At 42.8% G+C, this 16,578-nt stretch overlaps 1 protein-coding gene across 2 annotated transcripts in view; it reads right to left on the minus strand.

The window, feature by feature from the left end:
• Positions 1-616: 616 nt before the first annotated feature.
• Positions 617-16,578, minus strand: part of LOC111243087 (uncharacterized) — a 111,508-nt gene continuing 95,546 nt past the window's right edge. The window contains exons 2-5 of one of the 2 annotated variants that reach the window (XM_086980578.1): positions 8,841-8,959; positions 4,933-5,442; positions 1,141-1,881; positions 617-819 (exon numbers count right to left, since the gene is read on the minus strand). In XM_086980578.1, the coding sequence (XP_086836704.1) occupies positions 724-819; positions 1,141-1,881; positions 4,933-4,944 (849 nt within the window). In that variant the 5' untranslated portion in view covers positions 4,945-5,442; positions 8,841-8,959 and the 3' untranslated portion in view covers positions 617-723. Of the gene's footprint in view, positions 820-1,140; positions 1,882-4,932; positions 5,503-8,840; positions 8,960-16,578 lie in introns of both variants that reach the window. The other variant, XM_022788151.2, reaches the window with a different exon arrangement.

Here is a 16,578-nt window from a genome sequence, read left to right on the forward strand (position 1 = left end):
AGCCAGTGAGCGACCGTGAACAGACTCTAGGCAGAAACAGAGAGTGTCAGCAAGAGCTGGCAGAGGAACGAAAAAAAGCCTTCATAAGACAACAACAGAGGGAAAAGACGCGTTCACAGCTGTACAGCAAACCAATAGACTCTGGTGCGATTGCTGTTGCTGCCGTAACTTGCATTGCAGTGAGCTTTCAGAGGAACAGTTAGAGCCCGGGGCAATTCAACAATAAAGGAGACCCAGTCGAAGAGGACGTTAGCAAGAAGCACCGTGTGGCGTAGTAGTACATATACACACGTGTGTGTATGTATATACAAATTGGTTACGAGCAACACATAAAGACAGGCGGGTGATCGATAACTTTTAGCTGCTTTACTTTAAGTTTGAAAGGCAACTTGACAGTTTTATGCGGGTCCGGTTTCGTTTGAGTGCTTGAGCAATATACTATACATTGGTTTGGACAACTGATAGATACAGTCAAATATAGATAGGTAAAATATATCTTTCTTTATATATTGCGGCTTACGGTATATACAAGTACTTTTTGTTGTTGCGTGCTTTTTTTTTTTGGAAAATTTTATGCATTAAATGTGTGTTTATTTGAAAAATGAAAAACCCGAAATGGCAAGTGTATGGTTTATTCATTCTTTTTATTGATCTATTGCAATTCTAAATAATGAAGAATAAATATTTTGCAGAAATTGAAAATGGCTGACTGATTGTGGTTGTCTATTCGAAAGCGCCCTTGATATGAACCACTTCCACCGGGTCTACGATAATGTCAGACGGCGTATGGTGGTTGGAATTGATTGAATAGTGCAACATCTGTAACAAAAAGCCTATGTAAGGAAAACGGTATGCTAGGAAATGAAACTTTCTTACTAGAACATTTGTTATTATTACGTTATAGGAGTAATAAAGTGATAAAAAAAAAACCATCATAATTAATCACTGATTTCCCATCGTATTATTGTATCACTAGATCATGTGCCAATCAAAGACTGTATACCTTGCGTGTAACTTTCATATGCCAAATATTTAATTGCAACTTGCCACTGCCAGGCAACTATTAATGTTACAAGATTGCCAAACGTTATATAGTTATCAGCCAAAACAGATATAAAGGATTAGAGTTTATATGCTTACACTTTCAGGGCCACGATCTGCGGTTAGCACAGGTGGATTCGAGATAGGATCGGCGACGTCATCGTCATCATCAATAGGCCGCGGCTGCTGGGGACGGGGAGGTTTGGTTGGAATCACAATGGGTCGGGATGGTAGTTGGGTCACGGGACGAGATGGCGGTTGCGTTACAGGAATGATCGGCCGTGAAGTCGGTGGTTCAACCGGAACCGGCTGAGGTCGAGGTTGAGTTACTGGAATGATAGGGCGTGACGTTGTTGGCGACTCAATCGGTACGACTACAGGTGGTGTGGAGGGTTGAGGCATAGGCCTAGGTGGCAAAGGTCGAACGGGCATTGGTTGCATGGGAGCGCCAGGAGTGATGATGACGGCACCAGGTCCTCCTGGCGGCGGGATCTGTGGCAGGGGCGGATATCCCTCGGGAATCGGAGGAAGTGGTGGAAGATTGTTGATCGGCTGCTGATAGCGACCTTCGTGATGACTCCATACAGCAGGGAAGTAAGGCTTGTATGCTCCTTGGATTGGATGATAAGCCGTTGAGAAATGCGGCCGAATGACAGGAATTGCATAGGATGGGACAGCGAAGAACGGCTGGTGAACGTGAAGTAGGCTTGAAGGAGCGGTGGAAGTATCGTGATCAAGGTGACCGGCAGAGGTAACAACAACGTACGATGGTGCTACGAACGGAAATGAAATTTCCGCAGCACCAATGCTTGTAACACCCAAAAGGGTAGACACGGTTATCTACAACAATCGAAAAAAAAATTAGTATAATGTTTTTTTTAAAAAGGGGCCTTATTCAAGCAAGCCGTATCACACGTTATACAATGTAACACTTCTGTGAAGGCAAATGTTGCGACCGTGTAAGTGTTGCACTATGTAGTTTAAGAACATACATAACACCTGTTCAAGCTAACGGAATAAGTTATGGTCATTAACATCCACAAAGCCTGCCACCTATGCACGTGAATGCGCCGCATGTACATTCTTACGAGACCCAAACTATGATAAAAAAGGAGGATATCATAGCTTGTGGTTTCTGAACAGTTCCGACATCGCCGCGAGCTACATTGAAGGTTTCCGACAAAATGTGAAGACTATCAGTCTGCAAGCCGTGCTACGGCATCAGATAGATAACGTGTGTTAGTTGCTACAACGCTGACTCAACAAGAGCGTCTGCGTCTGGCCCGGAATAATCTTCTTTTGCTGCTGCCGCTGTCGCTCTAGTTGCTAGCGTTATGTGAATTCAATTTTAATTGGACAGCGTTTTGTTAGGCTTTGTCAAACGTCCGGACGCTCTGGCTCGGCAAGATCCAAACCGGGCATATTCGGCTGTCCGCGATGGCCGGTGGTGACACTTGAAAGATGCAGCGTGTACTCGTTGAGCTGTCGATTTACCTTGATCAGCAGAACGGTCAAGAGTCAAATTTCTTAACAATTTCATTAGCAAGTCAGACAACAACGAGATGTCTTTTAGAGAGACAACGGATAGTCCAACATGAACAATCCGTCACAATCAGGCTGCGGTATTAAAGTCAACGATTGTTCTATGTGCTTATATTATGCCTTATATATAGTAAAGCTGACGGACGCTGTTAACGGTTATTGTTTCCTTTTCCATATCGATATTCAGCCATCGTTTTGGGTCGAAGCAATCGAGCGCCACGGCAGCAAAAGAGGAAGAAGCGAAAGCTTATTCGTACGAAGCAGTTGACGCCAGCGTCAGTAGCAGTATCAGTAGCGTGGCGCTAGAACAGGCAGTCACGGTGCAGTGGTGTTCCGTTGTCGTTGTCGTTATGATGGTCGTACTTCGGATGTTTTTTCGTTCATCCCAGAATGATCGGCACCTCCCAGTGTTGCCGCCTCCGACGGCCGGTAGATGGCTCGATCTGTGTCGCCAAATGTCATTCACCCACGAGGACTGGTGGCAGCACTAGCAACAGCGCCATATTTAAACAGTCGCGACTTTGTCCCTTCTTCTTCGTTGTTATTTGTTGGATGGGTTTGGCGGTTACAGTGGAGAACAAGCTGCACTACCTGAAAGGGAAGTGAAAACTGTCTGATCCGAACATCCGCCGGCTGGTCAGTTACCACAGCTTAGCGTGGCCGATCCTGTTGCACTGGGTTATCGTCTGCCCGCTTATCGCCAGTTACGCTAAACATTTCCTTGACGAGGACGTCTTACTTTGGACTGACGAAAACTAAAGTTACGCTGATACGATGCTGCTCCAGTGATTATCGTTCACACTCAAAAAAAATGAATCTGGCCATATTATTATGGACGGTAGTACTAAATTGGTTTGACGGTTGACGGGCAGGTACGATCACCTTGAACTGCGTAGAAAATTCAAGATAAATCGATATTTGCTTAGCAGCATCGACAGCAGCAAGCAGAGTTATCGTTATCGAAATTATCTTCATTAACTTTACAACCGGCGTATCGTATTTGTACACAAATGTCTAAGTACGTTGCAGCCGTTGTTTGTATTGGTCCTGTTCTCCTGCCGGAAAAATCATATAAGACGTTTTGAGCAAAGAAGATATTTGTTTCTGGAACGGCCGAACGTGGCATTTCCGCTGCTACTATTGTGATGTGAATTTTTTCCATGTAGGGTTATTGTTATCAGTTACATGAGCAGAATCAGTCGCGACTGTTACCGCAGTAGAAGCCAAAACAGAAACAGTAATATAAACTTGCTGAGATGCGATTATATATATCACTGAATGATAATCCTGTTTCTTGGATGGGCCACAGGTCGGATTTTGTCGTTCAAATGGTGGAACGGCCAACTCGGCGGCCGTATAGCAAAAGAATGGCCATTCATTCAAAATAGATTTGACATTATTGAATAATAGACCTCCTATAGCTGATGCAAATTTAGCACCGAGAACAGTTGTAGCCAAGCTAAAATTTTGAGTTCATTTGTGTGGCTTGGTGGCTAGCAACGATAGGAATGGCGTAGCTATTTTTCTTGCATCTGGATAGGATGACGGCGCACCTTTCATTGGGATTCGGCGATACAGAGCGTCGAAATACGTTTGATTACACCTAAACGCGGTTTAATGCTATCCGTGAAAATACAAGATGACTGGGTGAAGATCTTCACAGCTAACATGGAACGCTGACATCACAGTTTCATACACTGATACAAGGGGGTAAAGCATTTTCGAAATTGAGTACTAGAAAAATGGACGGACTTCAAAGGGATGGTTAGGAGAAAGGAAATGAACAATAAACATTGATCTCAATTGAACGTGGCGTAACGATTACGATAAACAGCACTAATCATTAAACACACCCAGACTATTATGTGTGTCATATACAGATATCGAAATGTTTCGTGGTTGAAAATTGAAGATTGCACGTAATTCGATTGTGAAGCATACTGCTAAGTTAGACTGTACGGGGGAAAGGCAACGTCATTGGTGAAGATCCAGTTACCTACATATCTGTGCTTTCTAGATTTGCATGGGATGCCTCATTGTAGTAAGTGAAGCGGACAAATAGTACCGAGCGTAGTTGGCATTTCTATGGCCATTTAAATACCATGGTTATATTTATATAGTTTTGTAGCATTTAAGGAAATTTCCGTAACTTTTCGTTTCGCATAAGTCAGGAGCAGAATGTTGAAATCGAAATCTGCTAAAAATCAAGCAATGTTAACGGGAAAAGAAATGTCATGTACTGACTGTTGCTGCGTCTAGGTGCGTCCATAGAAGTTAGAATGCTTCTTTAGTTTCATTCGTGCCACCTGAAAAAGTAGGTATGTCAATATTGAAGCATGTTCTACTCACCAGCAGCTGCATGAGTGCACAGATCCAGCCGATCGCCTGCTAAGCTCGGTCCGCTGTGTCGCGTGCGGTCTCGTGCGTCTACGGCTACGAAGACCAGCCGACGAAGCTCCCGCGCAAGAAGGATCCGAAGCGGTGAGGGATGTCTGTTCGGCGAGGGTTCGGACTTGTGTGGGACAGTTACGTGATGCCAACAACAGAAATTCAGACTGGAGTCGCAAGCTGGCTTGCTCAGTGGTGGTGAACGTATCCTTGTCTGATAGCGCAAGCCACAGGCAAACGTCACTAATATTTGTCTTCTAGGAAGAAAAATGTTTATTTCCAATTCCAAAGCCACGACGGCGAACCGTTTCTGACATAGCGTGAGTATCACTCACGCTCAATGGCATTTATCGTACATCTGCTGTACACAACTGCACACGGACAGACGTCAGCAGTCCGCGACGGGTCAAGTACTAAAAGTGAAGAACCATAGTCAGGAACAACCATCGAGAGGTTCCTGTGCTCTAAACGCTGGAAAAAAAACAACGTAGAGAGGCGCTCCAATCAAAGTGGGCGGGATGGGACGACAGCCTGCCATAATATACATTTATTAGACAGATACGATTTTCAATGTTCAGCTTTGGCTTTATGACCCGCTAATTCTTACCTGTCCTTATGTATAATTTCGATTCAATCATGAATTACGTTTATTTATGCTTTCTTCGGTAAAACAGGTATTGAGAAAGTTTACGTTTAGTTAAATTGCTTACGTTAGCCGAAAACAGTATAGATAGCGAGAATATACGCGAAAAGTTAATTGTTCATAAGCACATGGCGCTCGAATCGCCCCGTCTATGAATGTACGTTAGCCCCTGATGCCTCGAGGAACAAACGTCGTAACTTATGGCAAATTAAGAGTAATGGATCGGTGCTTCAAGAACCTCTATAAAACTATACCAATATCAATTTGCAATACAAACATAAATGCACCCAGTTTCATGCGTTTTTGTGCACCTGTCATTGACAAAGCGGCCGTCGCGAGAAAAGAACATGGAAAATATTGCATTTCGTTAAATGGAAATAAAAAAAAAAAAGAACAGCATTCACGATTACATAGAATTGTCTTATTTCAGCAAGCGGTTATCTAAACTAAGGAAGACAAGTCAGTCAGTGGCTTTTGCGACGGACTGATGAGGGTCATGTAATAATCATTATCGAGTCTTCATTAAATTGAGATGGACTTGGATTGTACATCGGGGCGTCTTAAAAATGATTATTCTGATAAGTAATGATAATGCCTTTAACTACTGAAATGTACGCAGTGTTATTCGAGCTCAGGAGGAGCAAAGGATTCGGCTATATATATATATATATATATATATATATATATTCTGAAAAACAACAGGAAGATTTTGAACATTTTCGGCAAAAAAAGTTGGCTTGAGGGGCGAACTATGTAAAAGAAGAGGAACACGGAATAAGAAACCTCATACCTTGAAAAACTCATTATAATACCTGAAAATACAAAAAAAAACAAGGTTTAACGGTACTCATGGGATGCGTTTGCGACGCAAACTGTAACAGGATCTACAACATACGCCCGCCCTTAGAAGCCATAAGCAACTCTGTCACGCTTCATTATTATAATTATCCTTATATATTATTATTATTGCACAGGTTCGACGTTATACAAACCATAGGACCCTACGACCCGGAACTATATATATATATATATGTATAAATTTTCTAGTAAATGTTCAGTTATATTTTCTCGTTTTCCCTTGTACTTCCGTCACAAACATAGACATTCAGGCTAAAAAAAATAATAGCCGTAAGGAAAGTAAGAAATGCCTAAAATGCTCAAGTTCATCTCACTACGTGTCCTGCTGTCAGCATAGAAACTAAAAGGGCGGGTTTTATTAGGTTAGGTAAAACTGCTGGTCAGGTTTCACGAGTGGTTCAAGCACAAACAAAACAAAGGAAGCTTAGGATAATAGCTAAAATACCTACATAGATACAATAGATTTCACTCAGAAAGCTCTCGGATAACATTTTTTTCTCAAAGCTGAAGTCAGAAAAAGCGCCCTGAGGATTTAAATTGCAATAACCTTCGCAAGCTCTATTCAATGTTCCGTATAAAAGTGACTGAGCTACGTAACGCCATACGCCACGTAGGACCAAGCTCAAGTGTGCAAGCAGTATACAAATACACTATATTTCGCACTGTAATAAGTATCAATTCCGTTTGAGAGTATATGTCGCACTCTTCAGGTCACTTAAACAGCGAAATTTATCTACATATATAGGTCGTCTACCCTGATTATACCATACTTATATGAGACAGTTTTGATGATCATATAGATGGGTTAAGGATAGATTTTACTATCTAACCTTTAATTTATCATGAGTAAGAGATAGAATGGAAACGACAGGGGGCGCAAGTGGGAACGAGCTGCCATGGACAAGCCAACTTTTGAAAGAAATATGTAGATGGCGGTGTCTTAGGTCAAATTATTAACGGACCACAAGCGTCGTCAGGCAGAAGGCAGTCCTTGTGCGCATGGTCGATGCTGACCACTGGCCACGTCGGTGCGGATAAAATTTTTGTGCGCCAATTTTACCATGATTACAAGAGAGCCAGCCGGTCATTGATAGGAATGATGACACACTTGCCGTCTCCATTCATCAAACCCGACTTGACTGTGGCTAGCTTGCTTTCTACGCTGAGTGCTCTCTAGCTAGACGTGGCCTCTCGTCCCTTGTGTCTCTCCGAACCCCGTTAAGCCGTTTCGCTCTTAAACCTGTGTCTAAAGTGTTCATCTCGGTACGCAGTGTGGATGAGAGCTCGTTCTTTCCCTAAAGCTGGAGTTGGTGACAGCCTTGTGGAAAATGGTCAGTCGGTTAGATAAGACGGAGCCCCTATGGCGAGACATCAGCGTAATACCTTTCTCTGCTCAGATACTCACCCGCACGAACAGGCACACACCTACGCTTTTAATGGATAATGCCCAACTCGCTTTTGGTTCATTCATTTTCATTGTTTATTCAGGACCAGTGTGCCAGGCCAAAGCCACTTTCATTTTTAATCGAACCCGTTCAAACGATGCAATCGCGTGTATGCCGCTTCGTTCCACTCAGCACTCGGCGGAGTGGACGGTCCAGGAACCGCCCTGTCTCTGCAGGCCATTTTCGATATGTGTATATATAACGATATTGTGCATTCTCGATCACGAATTTTTACGATGGATAGTGTGGTCTACCGGATAGCTTTGCCAGCCGTTCCGTACCAACACAGTTAAGATCATACTTAATTACCGTAATATGTTAATAGATCAGCTTTAATGTGAGTGTTTAGATCAAAAGCTGCAACTACATCTTTTCCTAGGTATCTATGAATATTGCCTTTTTGAATGACTTCATTTTGGTTACTAGTTTAAATATTATACTGTCAGTGTATGAAAGCCACCTATTTGTTGTTATTTGGAGGAACGGTATCCGCTACCAATGTAGATAAACAAATTATACCTGCTATATATATATATATAAATAGAAATAAAAACATTCACAGGTATGTAGATAAAGGACAAGTGGAAAATTGAGCGAACTCTCTATGTTTCAAAAATGAAGAATTTGCAGCTTCGTTCATACTAGCCTTGCGAACTTTTAGATCGCGTTAACTTGATCGATAAATCCTCAGATGCAAAGCTGCACTGCTTCAAATGTTCTTCATAAGACTGCAACAGGAAACTCTATAACCTCGAGTACCCATGATGTCTACCCGCTTGTACTCGCAGGATGGTGTTGCAGCCTCAACGGGATGGCTGCTTATCCGCAACGCCACACCTCATCTGATACTAAACAACGACTAGGGATAATAATTTTTTTTCAGATGAAATTAAATATAAATAATTGGAATAGACTTATCTTACATTTGAACTAGGCTCTTCGAGCTAGTCAGATGCGTGTCTGAATCCGTATCAATGACCATCGTAGTTGCAGGCCGCAACGTTCCATTTTAATGGCACTTTTGGATGGAGCTTGAGTTGTTCTTAAGAGAGAGAGAGACAAAAAATGAAACAAAAGAAGACGCGTCTGAGTTGATGCGAAACCAGAACTTCTTCCAAAGCCTATCTAACTTATTTTATCTGCATGAGCGAATACCAAGCTGGCCTTAACATGGTCAATTTCTAGCTATTCGGTCCAGTACAAAACACTGAAACGTAACCAATGCTCTATTACAGTCCCAGGTTAAACGATCATTTGTCATGGTTTAGATAGCTTGCTCGGGACGCACGCAAAACGAAGTTACAGATTTTTCATCTACAAATCATTGAAAACAGAGGTACAGGTAGGTGCTTATATGCGCCAGTTGCTCCTGTGGTCACAGCGGTAGGCGAATCAATTGCATCGCAGGTTTGTGGTAATTAAACACACCCGGTAGTTGCTACCAAGCGGGCAACGCTTTCTGCTAATTAAGCTTTTTTTTTCTTTATCATTGTTTGTTGGCTTTTCCTATTCAGTTGACTATGAATGTCCCCCGACAGCAGATCTGGACAACAAATCAAATAAAGTCAGACACAAAAAATAGAGTTTGTACGCTTTTGACGCTTGCTGCTCGTTTCAGCAGCTGCCCACAGACATTTCATCGACACAACTGTCGGAACAACTGAATAGAACCGGTCGTGTGTTTTTGCTTCCGACGAATTTCTGCTGTTCTTCCATCCGTTGTTGTTTTACAGATCGCGCACCTTGTCCAGAGCTGATAAGCCCCTCTCCGTCTTGTACTCGTTACCCCCCCCTCCCCCCTACCTATCATTGTTCTATTCTGATGTCTTGTGGCTGCGCCCTTTTAAAGAGAACAAGAAATATTATACGATAGTGCGTATATGTACGTGTAAAAAAAGAATGATATGCAGTGTGTAGTATACTAACTATTCCATAGATCAGATGGTAAACTACACAGACTCCCTTCTCCGCTCCGCGCAAAAGGCCACGAAGAAAGAGGATGTAAAAAGGGTAGCCATTGTTGTTGGTGTTTGGGGGGAGAGGGGATACTTAGTTGGAAAGGGGCATTGTTGTTGGTAAGTAAAAAGGTTGGCTGCGTCGAAATAGAGCAAATACGAGCGCTATTTAAGAGGAAAGGGATAGGGAGGACTTGCCCCGGGAACGGACATTGAAGAAACGAAGAGACTCTACCACCAGCGGCTGGCGCTTATGAGCGCTACTCATGAGTTAAATGTAGCGTCATGTGTTTTCCCTTTTGTACTCTCAGCCAGCTTTTTTACCGTTTTGACAAATACTTACCCCATTAAACCCTTAGCATAGACAGCCAGGCTCTTTGTCGTTGTTTAGCTCTTGTTGGCTGTCTCGCCCGTTGTCGTCCGTAGACGTAGACCGTGCGCGTCTGCTAACCCTTAGCTCGCGGGTCAGGCTTTCGTTGCTAAGAGACAAGGCAAAAGGACTTGTGGGGCGGGGACCTAAGGCTTGGTACGGGGATAAGCCTACAGGAGCGAATGGTCCGCAATGGGCAGTCATATTTCAACGCGGGGTCAACGCCGAGAGCTAGTTGCTGGTTTAAGTGAAAAGAGAAGCTGTTCTGCTTCTCTCGAGAGCCCCCCGGCGGCTCGAGGCGGACCACGAGGGGTGTTTACAGCTTAGTGTTACTTACAGTTTATCCACAACCACACACTGACTGAGTCAGAGGTGGCGTTTGGTTCAGTGCTAGAGAAGAAGGGACATTCAGAAGGCTTAACGAACTAATAAAAACAATCCCGTAGTAGTGATGTGCAGAAGTCAGCAACATAAATTCGGTTGTATGTTGAAGAGAAATTTAATACATTATACAAGAAGCAAAATAACTACAGTTCTCGTATACAAATTTGTATGAATATAGAAACATAACTACTGCTCGCAGTACACCAATTACATATTAGAACTTAAGAAATTATACTAGAAATGCAAACACCCATTGCACAAATATGTGCATTATAGTCAAAAGTCGTAGTTACCGTTCAGTAAACTTCAAAATAAACGAAGTAGTTAACTTTGAGGTTCACTGTGATGCTACTAATAATAACACTAAATGTACTATTTGTCCTTCGCTTTATTATTATTGCAGTGTCTTCTTTGTGAATAAAAATCGTCAGGGCAAATATTTTCCCTTTCTGATTTTTGTCATTATTGGAGCGTAAATAAACGCTAAAATAATTAATTTCTTATTGCTTTCATTGTTCTCCGCCATCTTTTCCCTTCAGTCTTCGTCGTGCCGTTCCTTTCGTCCTCCGCCGGTATAATCGGCTTAAATTCTCAACCGATGCGAGTCGTCCACTGCTGCCCCGGGGACGTCTTGTGAAGCTTACGTCGGGGGTGTTAGGGACGCCTGCTTGGCAGGATTCCCGCTTGAAGTGACGAACGCCGACAGAGAGATCGAAGAAGTGAGAAAGAGGGAGGCAGAACGGGCATCGAGATTTGAACTTCGAGATAACCTCTTCTATCGTCCCAGGCTCTTATTCTAAACGTCTCTCCTTTGAAGTATTCATGTATGTTTTCCTGTTGTGTGCTTATCGATAACGTTTCTTATTCCTATGTCTCTTAGTTTTTTTCGTCTTTTAGTTTTTCTCTGACTTTCAGGTTTTGTTAACAAACTTACATTCTCCTTGATATTGTTTGTTGAACAGAAATGCTACAACAGAACTTCAGTTGTGCTTCCTAAAGCTCTAGTTTACTAGTTCCAACGTTTTCGAGGTTCATTGGAGAAAGTGATCTGTATGGTTTAAGCCGTCCTTACCCTTTTGCTGCTAATGTAAAATAAAGAAGTTAACAGCAGGAAGAGTCCGATAAGGATAGCTTCTGTTCATGCTTTCCTAATGGGGGACGACTTACTCTCATTTTAACCTTGAAAAGATTTCAAGCTTTTCTCTCTTGCCTGTCCTTCTCCACGACGTGCCACGGTTGCATCGGTTCTGTTCTCAGAGGAAAATGCGCCAGTTTTTTTAAGCCAGATTTGTCGAACTGGCTTACTCTTCGTGTACATCGGTGGTACTATTTACCACGCCAATCCGTGCGTTATGTACGGTCGGATTGGCGTTTTTATTTATATCGAAAGCGAAATCGATAATGTTATTTTGAAAATTGCATGCTATAAGCTCATAAAACGGTTTAGAAAAAGAAAAATTAAAACGTTCAATAGGCAAAGTAAAGCCTTAACTATCTTTATGGTCTACCCTTCAGCAGATTAGTGTTCGATTAAGCGCGCACGCACACATACACACACTCATACATATATGTACACACAAAAGATGCAATTTTTGACAAAAGAAAATTGTGAAAAATATTATGCAGAAGCTTTCACTAAGCCCATTGGATATGGCGTTGCGCCTTGCCCGGCTTTTTTGTCTTGGTCACTTTGTCCTAGTCGGTCATGCTGATCATGCTAAGGACAGCTTCGTCACCCTTGTCCAGCTAAGCCAACCAAGAAGGAGCCGTTCGTCCTTCTTAGTCTTCCTTCAATGTGGAATCGTGCACAGCCGATGCGCGGGGAGTCATTCGCGGTGATCCATCTTGAGCAGTTGCACTTCCGTGGACAGCAGAGCACCGCACAGAGAGTTTCCCGACCGTCGCGTCGCAGACCTCCAACTCGATGTGCAGAGTATTCACTCATTTGGCCGCAGTCTTATTTCGTTAGACTGCCACTACTTCGGCGGACGGCAACTAGTTCTGTTCCAATTATCGTCCAGTGACTAGCGTTGCAACTGTTATGGCACCGCATCAACTCTCGAACCCGAGAGGCTTCGGGCCCACTTCGTTAAGTTGAACAACGCAGGCCATTACCGATTCAATATATGAGCTTCACACAACTGGTTAGAGAACTTATAGGCATTTATTGAAATTGTAGAACGAATTATTCAACTTGGTTGTTGAAACGCATTGATAGCGTACAGTTATTGGGTCACTGCATATAAAATCGAGTGAAATTTATAACTATTATAGTGAATAAAATATGTAGATTACAGGATCATATCTTTTTCTCCGATGTGCCAGCCGCTGCACACACATCGCAGTACAGTTCATCTACTGTGCTTTTATTTAGCTCGAACTATGAAGATATCCGAGAATAAACATTACTGCGGGACGTTAAAATTTCCCGCCAGCTGATAAGCTTCGATTGCCAGCACAAAATGTAGCATTTCGGGTTGTTCGGCGACCATTTTACTCCACGAAACGTTGCGGTACATATAAACAATTTGTCGCATCTCTGCCTTCCGCACGCTCCCTATGAGATGCTATGTTTCCGGATCTGCAATTAGCTTGCTGCTCGACTAGATAAATGATCTTATATAGAAACTATATAGGTGCTTCACGTCTCATTGCATCACGCACTTGGGAAATGGACAGCTGTTCCCTTGGCCGGTTTTATCATCTGCGCCAGCTACACCTTTGAACAGGTGGCGCTTTTACTTAAGTAACCACTTTCCTTTTCGGTGCTTCCCCGAACAGAGGAAACGCACGGACTAGTAATTTTCATGGTGCTGTTCAGAGGGTGCTTAGTTTTTTGCCACAACTGAGCGTAGTCGTAATAATTGTTTACCACCATGACCGCTTGCCCTGTGCCACCTTTCTGTTTGGATGACAGGCAGTATACCTGCTCGCGGCAACATAAATGATGTCTATTTACCTGTTCAGGCTGGCTGCGCACTCATGCTCTATAAAAGACCAAAAAATAATTAGGCAATAGAATTGCTGGCAAGAATTATGATAGGCAAATATTAAGTAGTAACTGAAAAACTCTAATGTCAGTTTGACCGATATATATATAGTGCTGACATTGACCTAACGTATTCGTATGAATGCAGGAGCACAACCGCAGGTCTGAAGTATACTGTGAACTTCATACGGCAATTCAGGTTATAAGCATGCATTTTTGTCGAGCAGACTTCCTGAACCAGTCCCATGTTATGGTATCCTACAATTTCTCATTAAGTATCATATGTTTGTCCACCCTACATGATATAGCCACTGGGAGGGATGGAGAGACACATTAAGTTGAGGGTCGAATCAGAAGTTGCTGACCAAGCCACAATTTTAACGCCAGCTCCCATATTCGAAGCATTATAAGCGTCGGAATTACGGACACAATTAGCGACGTGGCACAAAATATGTATACTAGGGTGACGAGTTAATTTGAGTAACTCGACATTTCACATAGATGCTGACTTCTATGTAGGCTACTATACTTATTTATGTTCTGTTCCACATATAAAGTATTGTTTTAGATCAAATAATGAGGAAATCTGGCCTCCAAAGTTATTGCGGGGGTGGGAGGCAAAATTGTCGCATAAAGCCTGACACATATTTCAGCTCTCAGATATCTTCAACGGACGTTACAGAATAGTTTAGCATTGACATTTTTCCCCAACTGCAACCGGATATTCTTTTTTAATATATGAAGAGCTGCACATCTTATAGCGTCCATCGTAGTTCTGTAGATGTATAGTAGTTTGTAGAAGTGTTTCTATGTATCTGATGTAAAAAGTAGAACACGTGTCTTCTAGTGAAACGCGTTAATAGCAATTTGAATACTAGTCATCCTATCAGGTAGGGCGGGCATTTTTCCGCCCCCCAGAACTGTTTAACTCATTACATCTGTTCTCCGCTGTAAAATTGGCGAATGGGCAATTATTAACGAACCAGGCTAAGTTTTTCTATGATAAGACACTTATATCTGTTTTGTATATTCTCGAAACCGTTAAGTTAAGCTGTCGTCAGGTGCTGTCGATAACCGTAAGTGAGAACTGTTCGATCTAACCAAAGTTATTTCTATCTATGGCTTTGCTGCTGCTTATTCTATAATATATTGTTTATATTAAGTCGCCGTTTATATAAATTGCTTTTGTTCCGAGTTGGTATTGAATTTTTATTCTCGGGACAAGGAATGCACTTGAATACGTCTATCTGGGTATGCGCACGACGCACGAAGCCCGTGTTAGGGCTTCATGGCGAAGATGGAAGAATGTTGAAATTCACACTTCCGCAGTGAACAAGAGACGCGTTTGCTTTTACGATTTGTTACGTCAGTTACCGTCAAAACACATAGAAACGAGACGAATAGAGTGACAAAAAACAAAGCAAATCGAAATATGTGTCCTCAACGGGTTTTGGAGCGGCGACCCCCTAGTCTCTTTTATCCAAAAAAAGCTTGGCGTTTCTGTCTAGCGTCATCTCAGCATTTCGACCAGTTTCGAACATATACAAAACAGATATAAGTGTCTTATCATAGAAAAACTTAGCCTGGTTCGTTAATAATTGCCCATTCGCCAATTTTACAGCGGAGAGCAGATGTAATCAGTTAAACAGTTCTGGGGGGCGGAAAAATGCCCGCCCTATCTACTCAGGCAGAGGCAACATATCAGACTGAATGAATGAATCGCGCAGTATTTCGTGATGTTACGGGTCTTCGAATACATAGATGGATTCTTTTTTCGTGTCTGCACTTGAATTACCATCGGGAGCATTTTCATTGGCGAGGAAATGGTCGCATTTGGAAATGGTCCGGTAAATTGGCTCCCAGCGGGCTGCGTGAGCCTATATCGCCCGTCCAGTAATTTACGCGCCCTCGAGCGGTAAGCAGCACCCACTGCAGGATCAGCGTGTAAAGAAAAGAAATAAAGGAAGAAAGGCTGACTGACTGACTGGCTGACTGGCTAGCGAGTTGAACGTTGAAAAAGGGGGCCAAAGGCAGAATCGGGGGATGTCTGTAATGGTCCGTAGTAGTACGTATGTGTGCATATGATCCATCGGAAGATCTTGCTTATGCTGAGGCATTGGAACAGACACTTCAGCCGTTCCTTAGATTCTCACCCCTTCTGGCCGCCAAGCTCATCGCCACCGCCACCTCCTCCCTCATCGCTACTGCCCACGCCTGAGTGAGAAAAATGAGTTGGGAACGGGAAGGGGAAGAAATTGCCAGGAACCACCAAGCATTGGGATGATCGACGTCCAAGAAAAGGAACGAAAAGGCGCAAAGATCGGACGAACAGAAAGGGCTTTAACGCGAATAAGCCAATAAAGACAAGAAAGGTACAAGAGGGTGGTGGAAGAGGCTTCTCCTCTCGTTTAGTTGAGAGAACCACTGAAGGGGGCAGCTATAAGATAGACAGGAATGAAGAAGAAGCCATTGATTTCGATTATCTGTACCTGGCAGCTTCACCTAAGCGGATGTCGGCCAGGACGAAGATCAGGGTTTACTGTATGGGGTCACCGTGATCATTTTATGGTGAAGCAAAGGAGGGTGGAAGGAGAAAATGGCAGCGGTGGAACATTGCAGGACACGGAAAGATGGAAACAAAGGAGAGGAAGGATCAAGTCCTGCCCCACGCCGGATGAACTGGGTCTAGTGCTACCACGGCTAGACTGGCCAGACTGCAGGGTACTGACTCGGTGAAATTTAAATTATCCAAATGCTATCGTGCATATTTAGAAGATATTTTTTAGGGAAAACGGTAGTATCGGAAATCATATTTGGTAAGAAATGTCTACATACTTTGAATAATATATTACGCTATTCTAGGCTATCTTAAAGGTGGGATATTAGATTTGTGTACCCTTATACCTGTATTAGAAAATAGTTCGATTATGCAACTATAGCCAAAATTATTTAAGCTCACTGGC

This window comes from Varroa destructor, unplaced genomic scaffold (assembly GCF_002443255.2).
Source record: "Varroa destructor unplaced genomic scaffold, Vdes_3.0 BEIS01000001.1, whole genome shotgun sequence".
NCBI lineage: Eukaryota > Metazoa > Arthropoda > Arachnida > Mesostigmata > Varroidae > Varroa > Varroa destructor.